Genomic DNA, 18,515 nt, shown 5'->3' with positions numbered 1-18,515 from the left:
ACGATTATCTATAATTTCTGCTCATGGACTGTTGTCAAGATGCTGTAAAATTAGCTGTCTCTTCAACACTTATCTATAATATCACGCGCTGTATGCGCTTTACAAACTGACCGGGGGGGGGGGGGGGGTGTCAGGTTTTTTTTTCTTCAAAGAAAAAACAATATCTTGAGTTTATTCGAGTGGGATTTGCACTTCTTTAGGCACTTTTTTTAGATGGTGTATAAAACAATTATACCTTAATTCTGTCAGCTGCATTTCTATGTGCGAGCGTTTAGAAGGATACATTAAGAGAGATTGCTTAATCTAAATGACATTTCCTAATTGTTTCATGCACTGCTACCACTACATACTACATTAGATGTCTATGTGCAACTGTTGCTCATAGATTCAATTTTAAGCCAGTGCCATCATAGATTGTAAGTTTCACACGAACTAGGTACAGCAAGCCAAGTTGTCCGCAACACACGATAATGAATCTTGCAGTGAGACCAATTGAGCCCCCTCAGAAGCAAATTATAGTCTATACAGCTCTGCTAAACTTAATTTTGATCCCTTACTTGATCAAAATCCGCAAAAAATAGGTTTTAAATAGTAATTCTCAAGTCACGTATCTTGCAGTTTAGTGTTGATCCTAAGTTCCGAAAACACGTAGCTCGATTTTTTGGCTGTTTTCCGAATATTTGAGAATATCATTCAGAATTCTTATAGAGTCTATAAAAGCATCGCATCTTGCTTTCTCTTAGAATTACTTCCTTCCACGTAGACAGTTCTTTCGCTCTATCAAAAAATGGGGTTTCTGAGGTATGCAGTTTGGGATTTCTCCTGCCGCTTTCCTCGTTTCTGAATATATTTTTCCTTTTCGGCAAATAAGGTTATTGGTAACTTAGAAGAAAAGTCTGTGAAAAAAGAAGAAAATGCGTAATACGCATATTGTTCGCCGAAATAAAGGAGTTCAGACATTGCTGATGTGCTCAACTTCACTTTAGTGCAAATTCATCCGTCAGTCTACACGGCAAGCTGTGTCTCATATTTGCAACAGACTTTCTACGATGAGTCTTACTTTGGTTGATGAGATTCGTGGGGACTTATATCTGCCGCTAGTGTATTGGTCGCAACGTTCGAAAAATACATTAAATATTGTTCGTAATTCCGATTTAGACGCTCCATACCGCTCATGTTTTTTTTCTTTAAAGGAAAAATAAACAACAGTTTTCCTTGATATTTTTCGAAGTTTTCTCACTGTTTTAAATTTATTTACAGAATATTTTAGTAATATATTTTAACCAGTTGCACATAGGCAAAATAAAATATAATCCGAGATTTTCACAAGTTGCAATGAAGGCCTGGAAGGTTAAAAGGTTAAATGGAATCCTCTGGGATCAGCGGGTTTCCAAAGATAACAAGAGGAGGATATACAACGCTGTGGTCAAAAGTATATTAACATACGGATGCGAAGTTTGGCAGCTGAAGAAACGGACACAGGATATGCTAAGAGCAACGGAGATGGATTTCTGGAGGAGGTCGGAAGGAATTTCTAGGAGAGATCGGGTCCGTAATGAGAGAATACGTCATATCATGGAAGTCGAAAATGACATCGTGTTCGACGTCATGACCAAACAGCTTGTCTGGTACGGTCATGTCAAGAGGATGACGGAAGAGAGGCTGCCAAAAAAGATGCTTGATTGGGTTCCTCCTGGTAGGAGACGAAGGGGGCGCCCAGTGAGAGGGTGGCGACAGGGGGTAGTAAATGAAATGAGGGAGTGTCAACTCCCCAATGACCTGCATGTGAAAAGACCGAGCTTTGTGGCGATTAGGCGTCGCACAGCGCCAAAGAGCGCTATAAAAGCGACTCATGTATGTATGTATGCATGCAATGAATTATTTTTTTAACCTTCACCATCGACATGTATAAGGATCTACTCAACTTGTCCAATGTCTAATGAGCAAGGTTTGAGAGAGAATTTTTTTGTTTTTGCAAAACGGTGATACAATGTCGAATCAGAAACATTCACTTTACGTCACGGAAAGGTTTTTCGCGGTAAATGTCAAGAAGATTGCGTGTAAGTAAATAATCAATAAGACCTTGATTTTTGACATCTTTCTAATCCACCCTCCAAATGAATTGAGAGTTGTGTTGGTCTGTGGAAACAAAGCGAAAATTATCTCTAAGAAATACTTCGTACCTTCTTTGGAGTTTATTAAGATATCCTTAATACCTATGCAGTAGACGCTGATAATTTTTGAGTCTCAAGCACATTAGCTAGGGAATTTAGACACTACACGAATGAATATTACATGATGAATACTCAAGTTGAAGTGGGAGCTAAGATCAACTTGAGAAGTGTTCACTCGTAAAATCAGGAGGTAGGTGAACGGACAGCGTGACCGCTTTTACTCCGTCTCTTCGCGAAACAACTTTTTGCAAGTGATTCCACTAAAAATTAAAAAACCGTCGCTATATATTTCGATTTAACAGTAGGGATTTTTTCAGAGGTAATATTATATACCTTACATTATTAGCAATTCAGAACTTTGGGAGGAAGGTAATTTCTCGAAAATCCATTCTATACCGCGGCGTAAACGCTGTTTTTTCGCTTCTTAGAACAGAGAAAAATGAGCTGTTCAGAATGTATCTGGTGATCCTAGATAACTGCTCGACTACCCACGCAGTTGATCATGGCAATGCAAACATGGCTGCAGGCGGGAACAATCAAGGCAGCATCCAGGAATCATCAGACACATTTTTGAAAACCTACACAGTCAGAAAGATTAACAAAAATTTAGTGTTAAAATGGAAAGTAAAACACGGAGTAACACAAACTGTTGCAGGTTCATTTTTTGGTGTTAGTTTTACATACATACGTAAAGCCGCTTTTACAGCGCCGCCTCGCGCTCTGCGACGCCCAATCGCCATTGCCCCCTATCCTCCCAAAGATCATCAGGCAATTGGCACCCTCTGATCTCCTCCTCTACCCCTTGTCGCCAACCTTTCACAGGACGTCCACGCCGTCGCCTTCCGGGAGGAACCCAATCGAAGATCTGCTTGGGCAACCGATCATCTGCCATCCTTCGCACATGTCCATACCAAAGCAACTGCTTGGACCTGGTATCGTGCACGATGTCCTTCACCACACCCCTCATCTCGCGTACCTTTTCATTGCGGATACGCTCTCTTCTCTATATCCCAGCAGACCTTCGCCATAAGTCCATCTCAGTTGCCCTAAGCATGTCTTCAGTTCTTTTCTAGTCAATTGAAGACACCGCACCAAGAACAGCCTATAGGCGTATAGGTTGTGTTTACGCCCATCTGCTTTTCGGATTCTACGTACCCTGGACTATGCTGTGCTAGCGATAGAATATAGATAGGTAACGGCTCGAGGTCGAAAAACCTTTTTTTTCCCGAGTTAAGTCAGGCCTCTGGATCGATGGGTGCAAGAACGACCTATAAACGGGCCTATAAGGTGCTAGTTACCCCTTCATCCTTTACTCACTATCGATATTCTCTCCTTTTGCGTTAATAATTCTTGATTAAAATGATTTATACTTCATATTGCCACCAAAATGACTGTTGGGCGTAATGATGGCCTATAAACTGCTTTTTTAAATTAAATATATGAGAATATAAACCCAAAATGTATCGCAAAATCTACCCGGCATCCTTCAATAGAAGGGTTAGATCACCCAAAAACACCAAAACAGGGTACCTGCATAGAAAAGTCTGCGCAGTACATCAAAAGAAAACTTTAAATGCGTTTTCCTCAAAACGCGGTTTCCATACACGCTGGGCTTGCGATTTCCTATGACATTTTTGCAGTGGTGAATGCATAGCTGAAGTGCGCTCCAGCTAGAATTGTATTTAGCAAATGGGTGGTTTTTATACGAGGATTAAAAATAAACAAGTGGTACGGAACAAAACAAAAGAATATGAACTATAATGGACCGTAGGTTGATTAAAATTTCTGACCGAACTGTTTTCTAACGCCTTCGTCAAAGAAAACACAAATTTATTGAGTTACATTAGCTCGTAAAATCAGTCATTCTATTGATTTTGTGCTCCCCAAGTTCTTGCGAAACTACAAACCTGATATCGAAACTTGGCTGTTTTGAAAACGCCTTCAAATACGGCGTGATACCCCACGCATTCCGGAGAGTTCAAATAGTTGTATCATTGCTTAGAAATGCGACGGCAGCGATTAAATCGGCAAAAAAACACTTGTTCTGCGTCTCATTTTAATACTTCTATAAGCGATGACTTTAAAATAAAAAGGGTAAATATCAGTGCTAATAAAGGGGAAAAATGGAATCAAAACTAATATTAAAGAGAAGCGTTGCCGAATTTTTCAGAACAGAAACTGTTTCAGTTTTGAAAATACAGTTATGAAAATACACGTAAAGATATATTTACGTGTGCATCATAAAAATAGGATCAACGCGTTGCCATGCTGTACAAAATCATGATGAACTCAACATCGGTTTCGTACTGATATTCAGCAGGTTTTGAATTTCATATCCGTATGATACCGGTGTAGTTCCATATAAATTCAGCCAAAATAAAATAACAAGGCATTTTAATAACATAAAAACAGTGTAAATTGATATTTCTCCACTTCCTAGGGATCACTACACACGACACAGCCACATTATTAAGAGGGTGAAAATTAGCATCGCTACCGTAAAAAAGAAAAAAAAACACGATGAAAAAATAAAATCACTTGACAAAATACAAGTTTCTATAATTACTGGTCAGGTTATTGTTCGATGCGCTTCATTCAAAATTATATTTAGCCGTTTCTTCGCGTTAAAAATACGGGCTGAAATGATGAGCTTCTGTAAAATCGATGATGTTCAACACGTTCACTGCCAAGCTTCTTTTGCTAAATAGGTATTGACGGGAGAGCGATCATTAAGGCCGATTTGGTAGTGAACGTGCTGATATCAACGGAACCCTTGCAATTCGCAGAATTATCGAGGAGATTGTGATCCACCAACTCTAGCCTCCTCTTCCGACGTGAGAAAACGGTACCAAACAGAGAATTTGAAGTCTTCTAAGTTTTCGGATTGCTCTCTCCTCAGGGATCTTTTTTTCATGTAATTTGCATTTCATTTAAAGGTAGAAGCCGTTTTTTCAAGTTGTATCACTTCTGGCGCTTTCCAGCAGTCCGGTTATCCATTTTAAGTGAGTGTGAACTTTGTTGTAGACCCCTGGATTGTTTTTCCGAGCGCAGCCGTTACCATAGGAGACTACACCGTACAGGTAGTATTTGGAATCCATGAATAGCATCAACGGACCTCCACTGTCACCCTGGAAATAAAATGCGTCATTGGTGTAATACAGTGCGTATTTTCACGCGAGCGACTGCTGTTAAATGCGCGAAATGTCGATGAATATCTCGCTTGAGTGTGTGAATAAATCTATGAAAAAGTAAAGGAGCATTATTTTTTTTTTTTTTTTTTTTTTTTTTTTTTTTATGAAATTTAATATTTTGTTCGGGAGAAACTCTGATTAATAAAAGTTGTGGATGATTCAAATCGCTGATAAAGAAGATTACTATGAAACTCACCTGACAGGAATCTTTCCCCTCTTCGTAAGCGCAGAATGAATCCTCATGCAGACGCATCGCACCACTTGACGCTATTAAGCTGGCGCATTCCTCCGTACTTAGTAATGGTACTTGAAGTTGCATAAGTTTATTAGATTTTTCCCCACCTAAAAGTCAAAGTATGAGGTTTTCAATGTTCCATAACAGCAATGTATGTATGCCTATAATCTTATATGGTTTTCTTTATTCACTTACGAAATTCACCGGGTCAGTGTGTTGTGCTGCCAGCGCGTGTCGCGCACTGACGCCTACAAACCTAACAGGGATACTTCACGCAGTGCGCAATGCATGAAGTATCCCTGTTAGGTTTGTAGGCGCCAATGCGCGTCTCGCGCTGGTCACACTCGCCCGTCGCCGCGGGGCGGCGTACCACGCCCCTTAAAGCAACCATTTCGCAACAGAGATGTTGTACAGCATCATACGAAATTGAAGGCGCTCCAACGTATCCAGAATGACAGGCATCCTTTGAGAGTACGGAGCTTTCCTCGCAAAATAAATAAAGATACTACTGCACAAAAAGAGAGCGGTAGTCACAAAATTAACTAAGTTCTCGCGTCCGTATTCAATAACGTTCGGCATAATTTTTTAATTTCATCAAAGAAAAAATGACTCGATGAAATAATTCCTGCGTATGCCGTAAAGAAGATTTTATTTTGAATCAAGAATAAAATCGCGGAATGAAAGCGGGTTTCTGCTCGACGTAAGTGACTTTTCTTATTATGTAAGCATATGTTCATCTTTATATGAGCATTATTTTTTTTTATCGATTCATAAGGAAACCTTTAAAACGGTAATTAAATAAATCTCTATAAATTTTTAAGCAAGCTTCCGACTTTTTAAGAAGTAGAGCGAAGTAGTGTTGCGGGGTCTGAGCAGCATCAAATCGAGTTTTGCTAAATTTCCTTTTCCCTTTAATTTTTTAAATTTTTGGTTTCTCTCTCTTAATTTCGATTTCTCTCCATATTTTTCTTTATGGCGCCCGAACCCAGGCTTCTTACTGCAGTTCATTCGGCACCGTGCCGGTACCGAAGTAGCGACGGCGGATCTTTTTTCGAGGTTTCCTTGTTGAGGCCTCGAAGACCTGACTCTGCTGTGCGCCGGGACGAATACTTTCGGCCATGTGCACTTTGTGGACTTTGATTTTACATGTGGACCAATTAACTTTGAGTCTCAATAGGTACTTGGATCAAAGCTCTCCCACCGAAAAAACGCGTGGACGTAAACAACTGGAAAAAACAGGCGCACGGACAAAAAAGCGTTGACGAAATGTCCTATAACCTGCACTGAACCGCCAGTCTTGTACTTCTTCAAAATGTCCAAGGAAGAAATCAATTTTCCAATGACAGAGACGTTTTCTACAGCTCTCGTGTCTTGATTTCAACCCTCGTACGTTTCTTTGGTGGAATAAGACATACGTTGAGGATCAAATACTTACCCTCTTTGGTGTAGCCCCAACCCGCAACAAATGGATGGTATCCTTCAAAGTCTTTGTTTTTGTAGAAAACAGATTCAGTAGGAAGACAAGCAGGTCGGGCCAAGTCTGTGCAATTCGACAAGGCATACAAGGAAAATGTTCATAGTTCATAGTTCACAGTTCATACATGTTCTAGGTACATGAACTAAAGTTCATATTTCCCCGCCACCGAGGTGACAGAGTGAGATGTTTGGTGTCAGTCCATCGATGAGCTACCCCCTTCCTCACTTTTCCCATCATCCTCATTTCAGTCATTTCAATGCCCCTTGTTCCCAGAAAATTGTAAATAAACGGCTGCCAAAGCCATATTCAGCGGGAAAAATTTCGTGCGGAGTAAACTCCTCTTTCGGCGCGCGCGTTGTTACCGTTGCCACTGTTGCCAGTTTTTTTTTCTAGCTGGAGCGCTTCTACCGAAAGCGGAGGACAGCCATGCGACACACAAGTTTTAAATGCCCAAATGGCAAAAACATTCGGACATTGAAAAAAACCAAGTTGCTGTGTTGAAGTCATTAAATTCAAGTCTTTGAGGTTGCAAAATCATTGAGTTGTAAAAGTTTCAATGAATTTTGCCGCATTCAGGAAGTAGCTATGTTTGTATAGCTTCTTTGTTATGAAAACCAAGCTAAAGCAGATAATAATAATCAACACTTGGAAAATATAGCTAGCGCCGAGAAGACGATTCTCGAGGTTAGAATAATGTATCCATATGGATACACCTGAAAAAAGGAACACAAATTTTATATTAAAACTTAAAAGTTCAGCTTGGCAGCAGTGGTTGAAATCTTTCGAATAGTGTTCCAAAAGACAAAATAAAAATACCCTCGAGGTAGGAAAAATGAATCCATTTGGAGCCTTTATGTGCCACGGAGCAGCTCAGTCGAGTTGAGGTTTTTGTATCGAAAAAAATGCATTCAAAATTTCAATCTCTCTCTTCCTAAAAGTTTAAAATTTATGTTTTTAGACGTCTAAAGACTAGAAAACACCAATAAAAATTGTTTTTTTTGTCGACGCATTCAATTTTCTGCCAAATAGGGTTAACATAACAAGCTGCATCTTTCAAATTAGATTGGAGGTGTGACCATCAGTCCCTTCATCATTTGTTTTAAAAATTCTTCGTTAAATTTTTCGGGGGAAAAATACTTTATTGGCAAAATTGCATAGTTCTTGAAAATTTTGCTGAAAATTAGGCTGTCCTGGGGCTTCAAAGGAACAGTTTTTGAGTCCTTATGAAGTAAAACTTGAAAATAAATTTTAAAAAATAAACGAATAAATATGATATGAAGAAAATTGATAAAAATGCGATGGAGACCAAATTTGTTTTTTAGAATCTCTCCTTAAATTTTCAAACAATTTGGTGGCACAAAATTAGTATAATATTGTGGTGGTAATGAGCATTGGTACTTTTATATGAGGCGGGGATGGCACAAAGTATCTTTTCGGTTTGGGAGCGGGGGAAGGGGGAAGCTCGACCAACTAATAACTCTAAAAAATCTGTCATTTTCTCATATTTTTTTCAAAACTAATAATCTCAGAATAATGGATGATATGGACAGATTTATGCCAAAACGATCCAGGTGCTTTTTCTCATGAGCCCTGTTTTGCATGTATTCATATGAGTTTCAGGGCTCATAAGAAAAAGCACCTGGATCGTTTTGGCATAAATCTGTCCATATGTCCAATTGTTCACCAATCTCTTCCGGTCGAATGTACGTTCTACAATCGTCGAAAAGACATCATGGAGCTTCAGGGTTTGACAGCAAAAGTCAAAAACATGCTAAAAAGCGACAAATTTAGCTGAAGCGCTACAAGAAAGCAGAATTATCAATCAAAATATGTAGATCCACCTTAATCTATCTTTTGTTAATGCCAACAGTAAATAGTAATCACAGACACATTTCAGTCTCGCGGCAAAAATTCAAAAAATTTGTACAACAATTTCAGCCAATAACGAGCGAGAATTAGCCGCGTACTCCAATATCTTTGAGTCTATTTTGTTAACATAAGAAAAAATACCATGCATTATTAAAAGTAAAATAAAACATAAACTAAAGACTCATTCAAATTTATTTTTAAAACATACTTAGATAAATGAATAGTATAGTATTGTATATAAAAGAAATCAACGACAGGCTTTATCTTATGAAGCAGAAGCACGCCACTTTAAAAAAATATGATTCTAACAGTCCAGAATAAGTAACAACTGTAAATTAATTGATGCGTCGAGATGGAAGAACTGACACTATCCACTCTCGTTCAAAATTGAGTTCCAGGACAGATTCCAATTCTGAATCTTGGGTTGCCAACGCGGAATCCATGGAATAAAAATTAGACAAATCATTTTTACCAATTCAATTTTCCAAACTTTTTCGGGAACAATACAGGTAAATATGTTATTTTAAACTTAAAGTACCTCGATTTTTACAACTCCTGCACACCGAGTGGATGATTATGACAAAATAATAAAATAAGAAAGAAATGACCGTTGCTGGGTCCTCATGAGCTCATGAGCATCAATGCACTGCCGTTGGACAGTAACCTTTAAACTACATACAGTCTCTTCCTTAATACAAAATACAAATGAAATGAAATGGAATAGAGTATGAGAAAAAGACTTATTAGGTACATTGACTTTTAAAACATGCTGAGGTATGCGAGACATTGATATTTTGAATAATCAGAAATATCAGAGGAGAAGAATACAACAATAATTGTAATATTGGATCAGGGCGATTACAAATGAACAACTAATATTTACAAGGACAATGAGGAGATGAAAACTTCTTCACCTCTCAGTCCCCGAGATAAAACTGCAAGGAGACTTGTTGGAGGTTCCAGTCTTAAAAATGTATTCTTTAGTTTTTCTGTTTTGCTATATTTCCTATTCGTTTCCGAGCAAAATTTCTGCAGATGAGATCAAACCAATGATATGATCCTTATCATCAGAGATATTACTCTTATCAAAGTTCTCTTCGCTCTTACGATACAGGAGAGATACAGAGATTACATCCATGTTTTCACATATTTTTTTATCTTTATCTTTACCTTTATTTTTGCCGTAATTAATGCCCAAGATCATTTTGGAGAACCCCTCCGAAGAATCAAGCTTCTCAAGGATAAGATGACGGTTATTTAGTAAAGCATCCTTAACTGCATGTTTTGAAGAACGATTGTATTTATTTTCCACAACCACTGCTTTTTTCACTTCTTTAAACAATGCATAAAAATCTAATTTCCTCAAATCTCCGGTGGCTTTTGCCCCCTGTCTTAATTGGTGCTTCAACTCAATATAGCAACATAGATAGCTGAAAAATAATCCTTCAAAGGTCGCTTCTCCGCGTATCATTTTAGAAAACGGAGAAAAAAATTTCGCCAAGGCAGAGGCGAAATTGTCAACGCTTTCTTGAGTATTATCCAAGTTCTTGAATGTGTCGCAAAGCGTTTCTATATCATCAGTGTTGCTTGTCCATTTTGCCCTGCAATTTTCACGGACCCATCTTTCAAGTAAAAGTCTCACCTGCACATTCGGAATTGCTACATGGATATTTCTACCTTCACTTCTTTTCTTTGTAAAGTATCCTAATTCATAGAGGTATTGAGTCAATTCATCGCGCATGTCCACCATGGAAGATCTTGGTAATTGTAGATTACAACTGGGGTCCACACCACATACGCCGTCTTGCAAATGTTTTATTTGCCGTTTTAAAGTACTCAAACTTGTTAACTGTAATTTCGGTTTTTGCTCAAACTTTATTGCTTCCAAAGTCCCAAAAATTAAACGCAAAACATCGCAGCCGATAGGGTGGCCATAACTGAATGCTCCTTTCACAATTTCTTGGTTTATGCCTGGTACCCATTCGTCGTAAAGTACACCATATTCAATACTTTTTAATACAGGATCGGTAGCAAAAACTGTTTGCTGTTCATCGCCTCCCACTGTGTAACCGTTGAAATTTTCCTCTAGCGATTCAAGAGTTAATGGGCAAGGGTTCTTCTCAAGTAAGCTGCGTACTTGATCTTTGGTCAGGCCAAAGTTTTGAGCAAGGGTTTTATTGTTTGAAAAAAATTCAACATGAATATTATTGCAATGTGTTGCGACTCCAGATCCAAATCTTATTATGCCAAAGAGGAAGCTTGCTTTCAAATAAATATTACCCTTTAAGAATGATGCAAGAAACAGTCCATAAAGCTCGATAATTGCATTATCTACATCACCTGATGAAGTTGAAGTTGTTGATTGTGAAGTCGAAATGAACTTTTCTAAAAAAGCTTGTGGGATTCGAGAAAATTCATCAATCAGCACAATGCACTTTGATCCATACTTATCATAAAGGTACTCCAAAACAATGGAACCGCACCGAAGGAAATAATTGTCTCCTAAGACAGAAAGATCTTCTGCATAAGTCAAATACGGCTTAATAGCTTCACCATCATGCGCCTCTATCTTAAACTTTAACAAGGCAGTAACAATTGCATCTGAGAGTGTTTTTCTGAAATTTTCCATATCGGATACGCTCACTTGGGAAAAATTGAAACTCACAACCGGATATTGGGCCATGTGTTTAGCAACAAACTGCTCTTGTTCAGCAACAAACTGCTCTTGTTCAGCAACAAACTGCTCGTAGTCAGCAACAAACTGCTCGTGGTGTTTAGCAACAAACTGCTTGTGTTCAGCAACAAACTGCTCTTGTTCAGCAACAAACTGCTCGTAGTCAGCAACAAACTGCTCGTGGTGTTTAGCAACAAACTGCTTGTGTTCAGCAACAAACTGCTCTTGTTCAGCAACAAACTGCTCGTAGTCAGCAAGCAAACAAACTGCTCGTGGTGTTTAGCAACAAACTGCTTGTGTTCAGCAACAAACTGCTCTTGTTCAGCAACAAACTGCTCTTGTTCAGCAACAAACTGCTCGTAGTCAGCAACAAACTGCTCGTGGTGTTTAGCAACAAACTGCTTGTGTTCAGCAACCAACTGCTTGGCAACAAACTGCTTATGATCCATTATCTTCAATTGCTGTAGAAATGCGCCCCCTTCGCTGAATAGCTTGTAATTTACGGTGTCTTTGTAATTCACCATTTTTTTACCCTCTGAGTCTAACTGTACCTGAAAGAAATTCTCCAACATAGACATATTGATTGATTTTCCGAATCGGCTAGGTGCCACGATATAAAAAGGGTCCGTGCAGCCCTGGTCCCAGGAACTCCTGATAAACTCGGTTCGGTCCACGAAGCGATTGGCACTTGCTCGAGTATTCAGCAGAGCTGAGAATGTAGGATTCCTCACTGGCTTTGCCTAAAAAAGAAAATAAAAAATTAAGGATTCAAAAAAAGGTGAAAATGCCCGGATGGGGCTGGATCATTTGGATTTACTAATAATATTTTCACTGCAAGTGTGACCCATGAACCAGCCAACTTTTGCTGCTCCTATTTGGCACCAGTTTTGAGGGTATTAACTTTCACAATTAAGACTGTTTCAGTGTTACACTACATACAGGGGGAGTCAAAAGTCCCCCTTCCCATCTAAAAATTTTCCTAATAGACCAAGAAAACCCTACCAGGGGGGGGGGGGGACTTTTTTTTCAAATGGCGACCCGCTTGTGACCCTTGTTGGAAAGAGGATAAAAAAGAAAAATTTTGGCGCAAGTTGCAGGTCAAAATTTTGGTGGCACAAAATGGTGGCCGCTTGGAGATCAAATTAGCTGAAAACTGACATCTTCGCTCTCTACTGGCAGATTTGCCTGAAACTCAGTACCCGGGAAATTTTTGGCACGAGAAACCCATCCATGGCATTACTTTCCCATAATTTTCAAGATGGCGGTTTACAAAATGTCGGAAAATGGGTGTTAACGCTGCATATGTGAGGAGCACATGTCTTCTCGAGGATCTTTCGATGAACCAAAAATAAAATTGGTCCTAATCTCTCCGCAGCCATATTTGAGATAAGAAAATCGATGGTAGCGTCCTCAGTTTCCCTGACAGTAATATTTTCCCGCCCCCTTCATTCCTGATAGTTTTTATGGAATAGGAAGTAATAAATATCATCAGAAATAATTTTGATGGATTTTGAAAAGGGTCAACTCAATATATACTTCGCAGAAACTCACGCTCTTCCACACACTTGTCAGCATGGGAGCCTTGGAGTGGTGAATATATATTTATTTTATTCTTTTTATGTACTCTGTATATACCTAATTAATGGTTGATCTTGTCTAAGTGAATGCGTGATGGTATTTTTGGGATTTTTCGTGCCGCATATTATGGGTAAATAGGCCAGCTCATTGTCAGTCTCCGTGGCATGAAGCCCTTGCCTTGAGAAACAGAAAATCCTCATTTTTCCGGAATCAAAATCCGGAATGAACTTAGACGGAATATTCCGCAAATTTTTCCGGCCCGTAGTTTCTCACCCTTCGTAACGAACTTGGCAACACTGTGTGAGTTTTAACGCACTCTGTCGACTTCTAGCCGCAACCACTCTTTGGATGCATTGCCACAATCGATTCGATTTATCGGAGGGGAGTCTTGTGGAGGTAATGCCGTTGGAGGTAACGTCATATTCCCGGCCCCCTCCCCGTGTATCGCAAACAATCGATTATGTATCGAAAAAGTGACCCGGCGCCGCACAGGAGTCATTGAATTCGGGGCCTGGAAAATGCTCAAAAGTGGTCCTAGCGCTCCCAAGCACATTACAACTCTACAGGGTGTTCGAAAAGTCCCCTCCCCCCCTTCTAACTTTTGACCTGATTGAGGTAAAGATTTGAAACTTGGAGGGTGTTCCTATGTCAAAGGGAGCTACTTTTTGACCCCCCTAAAATTTTTGGGGGCCCCGCTTGGGGGGTTACGGACCCCAACCTCTTTTTTTCAAATGAGAAGACCCCCTTTGTGATACCTCGTTCGAAAGAGCATAAAAAAAGAAAATTTTTTGCGCAAACCCGAAGTCATTATCTTAAGCCGTTTCAAAATGGCGGCCTGTTAAGTTTCAAAATGGCCGAAAATTTACAAACTCGCTTCGTAACGTCAAATTCATTTGTCTCGTGCCAAAATACCCCCAAATATCAAGTTTCAGACGAATCCATCGACTAAAAATCGAGTTTGTAAATTTTCGGCCATTTTGAACCTTAACCGGCCGCCATTTTGAAAAATTAGGGTTTTTTTTAAAAAAATCTACCGTCAAATTCATTTCTCTCGTGCAAAAATACCCCAGACACCGAGTTTCAGACAAATCCATGTGCAAATAGCCAAGGTGCCAATTTTCGGCCATTTGAACTTTGACCGGCCGCCATTTTGAAACGGCTTAAGAGAATGACTTCGGGTTTGCGCAAAAAAATTTCTTTTTTTATGTTCTTTCGAACGAGGTATCACAAAGGGGGTCTTCTCATTTGAAAAAAAAAGTTGGGGTCCGTAACCCCCCAAGGGGGGCCCCAAAAAATTTTAGGGGGGTCAAAAAGTAGCTTCCTTTGACATAGGAACACCCTCCAAGTTTCAAATCTCTACCTCAATTAGGTCAAAAGTTAGATGGGGGGAGGGGACTTTTCGAACACCCTGCATGGGAAAAAGTGAAGCCAGGTCTGGCGCTGGGCGCTTGTGTGAGTGTGTAAATGAGCGCGAGAATCCATGCGCGGCAAACGAAATTTGATTTGAACTTGTCCTCTTGATTTTTCCACTTTTCTTCTACTAATCTCGTTTTAAAGCCTAAAACGAACAAATTAATAAAGTTCGGATGGTGACTATTTATAATAAACCTACTTTGGCTTGATAACATGCTGGAATGTCAGATAAAGTTAGTTTTTCTGTTGCTCATGGAGGCCGTGCAGGCCGCGCCAGTTCAAACAGACTGTTTCAGTCCTAGATTATCCTTACCCCCGAAGTGAGATTAATAAGTCGCTGACGGACCAAAAATAATCTGAAGTTTAGACACAATATGTGGGTAAGTGAATTTGAGCAAAAATCAACCTAGATTACTTTGTTTTTGCAGGATGAAATTCGGATTCCTTGAGGTCAATTTCTCTTTCATTTCTGCCCACCCCGATTTCGTCCGACCTAAAATAACTCAGAGAGTAGCCTTATATGGGTGGTCTAGAACACCCTGTCTTTTTCTTTAAAGGTGCATTTTTTTACTCATGACAAACGTAACATCTCTTACTTTTCCCGTTGTCTTCATTTTCACAAATAATTTGTGCTTGAAATCATTTTTAAGTTGTATTTCAATTATAGAAACTAGGCTCAACTATCACCTCAGATACTTATTTTGGAATATTTACTCACAGCTATTGGTATTGAATTTAAGGCGAAATTCGTGTACCGTTTTAAAAATTGGCTTCTCTACTTCATGTTGTTACCTTTCAATTAAATTATTTCATAAATTATGCCAGAGTTACAGCCTATTTTAGCTACAAATTTCTATGGGCGTAACGTCCGCAACACCAAAAAAAAAAGCAATATCTCAACAAAATCCTATGAACTTTATTTGAGATGGATATTGATTAAAAAGTAGACTCAATGAGACGTTACCGGGGCCAACCAGAATTTAGATGAAGTAAATAGTTTCTATAAGAATTAAAGTCAAGGTAAGGTCCTCGAAAATGCGAGGTCTTTTTTGTAACGTCCGCAACGGCCTTTTTTGACCTGTATCTTTAACTCTATACAATCTTTTTCAACAAAAATTTGCAGTGTGATAGAGAGGAAGGTACATTACTCAGTTTTTAAAAAGTTTTGAATACTTCGTGACAAACAGACCAATTTATGGACAGTTTAAGGCATAGAATGTAACGTCCGCCACAAAAATAATTGCCCTTAGTTGCATAGTAGTTCAGAGTGATAGTGTTAGGTCATGGTATTCGTATTTACTTAGATCCTGATTGTATCTATTAGCAGTAGAAAAAAAGTGTCACGCAGTACTTCTTTAGTTTGTGGTCACTGTGGCAAAGAGCTGCGCTATGTCCGCAAGTTAGTCAAGGCTCGGAGGAATCCGGACCCAACACCCTATTTATCCTGAGTCCCGTACAATAATTATCATGAATATTTCATAGTATTGACTCGGAGCAGTAGCCACATAAGGCATTTTGGAATAGAAGGCTAAAAACAAAGAAAAACCTGGGAAATTCTCAAATGCCCAATTCTTTCCACAATCCACTGAGTTGAGCATTTCCTAAACTTCCAGAGTACCTAATTTAATACAAATATTCTCAAGGAGTAGAGCCCTAGACCATGAATACACATTTTCCTCCTCGAATTCTCAAGGAGATCCACAGTGAGAGAAAGAAGGTAGCAGAAAAAGATTGGCAACATACCCAAAAAACTTGTTCCTACGGCAGAGACTGAATCATTTTCACTAGGGGTTCATTCTAGGTGGCGGTAGCCACCCAGGCCCAATCCTAAAAAACTCCCCCTAAAATTAAAAAAAAAAAAAAAAAAAAAAAAAAATCTGACAACGACGGGCGGCTGCTGCCTAACTAGATTTACAGGAAACATCTCAATCGGACTTTTCTGCACGGTTTGCGGCCCCTTAAGCTCTCCTACCAGTTAAGTCGTAGGGTAAACCCCCAAAACCCTATAATATTTGCGTAGCTTATGCTCAGCTCTACTCTCATAATGCCCAAATTTTTTCAATTTAGTTGAATATTAAAAAAGTTATTAAGCTTTAATGACAAATTGTGGACCCACAAAACCGGCTATGAAAAAGCCCGCGAAACGGTCGGCCGTGGGAGAGACCATCGGCACTTCTCAAATGACCTACCGCTATAACTGTAGGAAAAAACCCTTTAAAACTATAGATATTTTGAAACTTCTGTTCATAAAGCCCATACATATTTTTGGAATTTTGATATAAATGAGGCATAAGGGAGGAATAACGATAAATAGGTCATTTTTTTAAGTTCCTGGAAGCCGAGCTGAGTCCAGGGCTGTGGGAGTAATGAGAGCATAAAACCCATTAAACTAGGTATAATTTAAATCTGTAGACTCCAAGGATGTGCCTTTTGGAAAGTTTGCAGACTTATATTGTCGTAGAAAAGAGAATTCATCGAAAGAAGGAGGGTCTGTCAATTCTTGACAAAAAATTTGAATTTGAAACGAACAATTCGTAGAACCGAGCGGTGGATAGTGAGATTCAGCGTTGGATACCAAATCTTAGATTATGCTTATGTTATTGTGGCTATTATTTATTTTAAATATCTTGATAATAAGAATAAGATGGATTAATTGATGCGTGTTTCTATTTTATCATAGACCAAGATTTCTGGATTCATTTCTATACATCCCTTTTATGACTCCAGCACCCTTGTTAAATTTATTTGGTACATCAAGTACTTGGGTCAACCTGCCATTTCTTCCCAGCAGCACTGATCTTAGTGATCTTTCCAAGTGTGTACTCATGAATGATTGATTACCATTTCTACTTTCCTTATGTTGGTGCCTCATAACGAAGCATGACGAGAGAATCATGAGATGTATTTTTGGATGTTTAATTGAACCCCAATCCAAGCAGTGATGAGGGAGTGAAACTAAAAATGCCCAAGAGATGCCAAGAGTGACTACTAGCAGCCAAGTTAATAAAGTTTTTGAGTTATCACTTACAATGGATAAGGCCGGTGAACAGCTCAGGATTCTTTTCAGCGCTCCTGTGACGGTGGTATTCAAGGGTACCTGGAAAAGTTGAGATTTCAAATTGTTAAGTGTATTAAACTTTCGAAATAACACAACTCAATTTAGAGTTGACAAACTTTTATTGAGAGAAAAAGTAATCTTATAAAGGCGAACATGACTTACATTAACATAGCAATGGCGACGACTCAACAACGACAAGAGCACATTCTAGAAAGAAAAGTAGTTCGGTAAAGCACCGCTAGGTAGCGCCATAGGATTGTGTTGGGATTGACTGAGAAACTTTAACACACCCCCCCAATCGCAACACACAAAATAGACTTATTAACTACAAAACAAAATTTGGTAATAATCGACAAAATACATATGGACCAAAATTTAATTGACGCGCTTGCCAAAAGGAAAATTTACTTAACATGACTATCAAAATTTAATTAATGCGCTTGTCAAAATAATAATTTACTTACATTTAGAAATCGTCCAAAAGGAACTGAATTAAGTGATGCACATTCCAAGAGCGTTTCGAAAATATTCAAATTTGACTCTAGGTAAAGCCTTGGTCATCATATCTGCAATTTGTTCTGAAGTACTGATATGAGTGATTTGAATTAAGTTGTTAGCAACAAGATCTTTAATAAAATGATGGCGAACATCTATATGTTTGGAGCGATTTGTCTCCAAAGTACTAGCCATAGTGATGGCTGGCTCATTATCTTCACGAACTTTAATCTTATCAGTCTTTAAATCAACAGTATTAAGTAATTGTTTTAGAAATAAACATTCAACAAGACAAAGGGACATGGCTACATATTCGGCTTCTGCTGTGGACAGAGCAACAACTGACTGTTT

At 38.9% G+C, this 18,515-nt stretch overlaps 1 protein-coding gene across 2 annotated transcripts in view; it reads right to left on the bottom strand.

Annotated features, from left to right (window-relative positions):
- Nucleotides 1–4,551: 4,551 nt before the first annotated feature.
- Nucleotides 4,552–18,515, bottom strand: part of LOC140224989 (venom protease-like) — a 140,546-nt gene continuing 126,582 nt past the window's right edge. For both annotated transcript variants that reach the window (XM_072302277.1, XM_072302276.1), the window contains exons 6-8: nt 7,036–7,140; nt 5,562–5,707; nt 4,552–5,302 (exon numbers count right to left, since the gene is read on the bottom strand). In XM_072302277.1, the coding sequence (XP_072158378.1) occupies nt 5,126–5,302; nt 5,562–5,707; nt 7,036–7,140 (428 nt within the window). In that variant the 3' untranslated portion in view covers nt 4,552–5,125. The remainder of the gene's footprint in view (nt 5,303–5,561; nt 5,708–7,035; nt 7,141–18,515) is intronic.

Source organism: Bemisia tabaci, chromosome 7, assembly GCF_918797505.1.
Source record: "Bemisia tabaci chromosome 7, PGI_BMITA_v3".
Classification (NCBI taxonomy): Eukaryota; Metazoa; Arthropoda; class Insecta; order Hemiptera; family Aleyrodidae; genus Bemisia; species Bemisia tabaci.
Note: the sequence above shows the minus strand (reverse complement) of the source record. Positions and strands in the feature narration are given on the sequence as shown.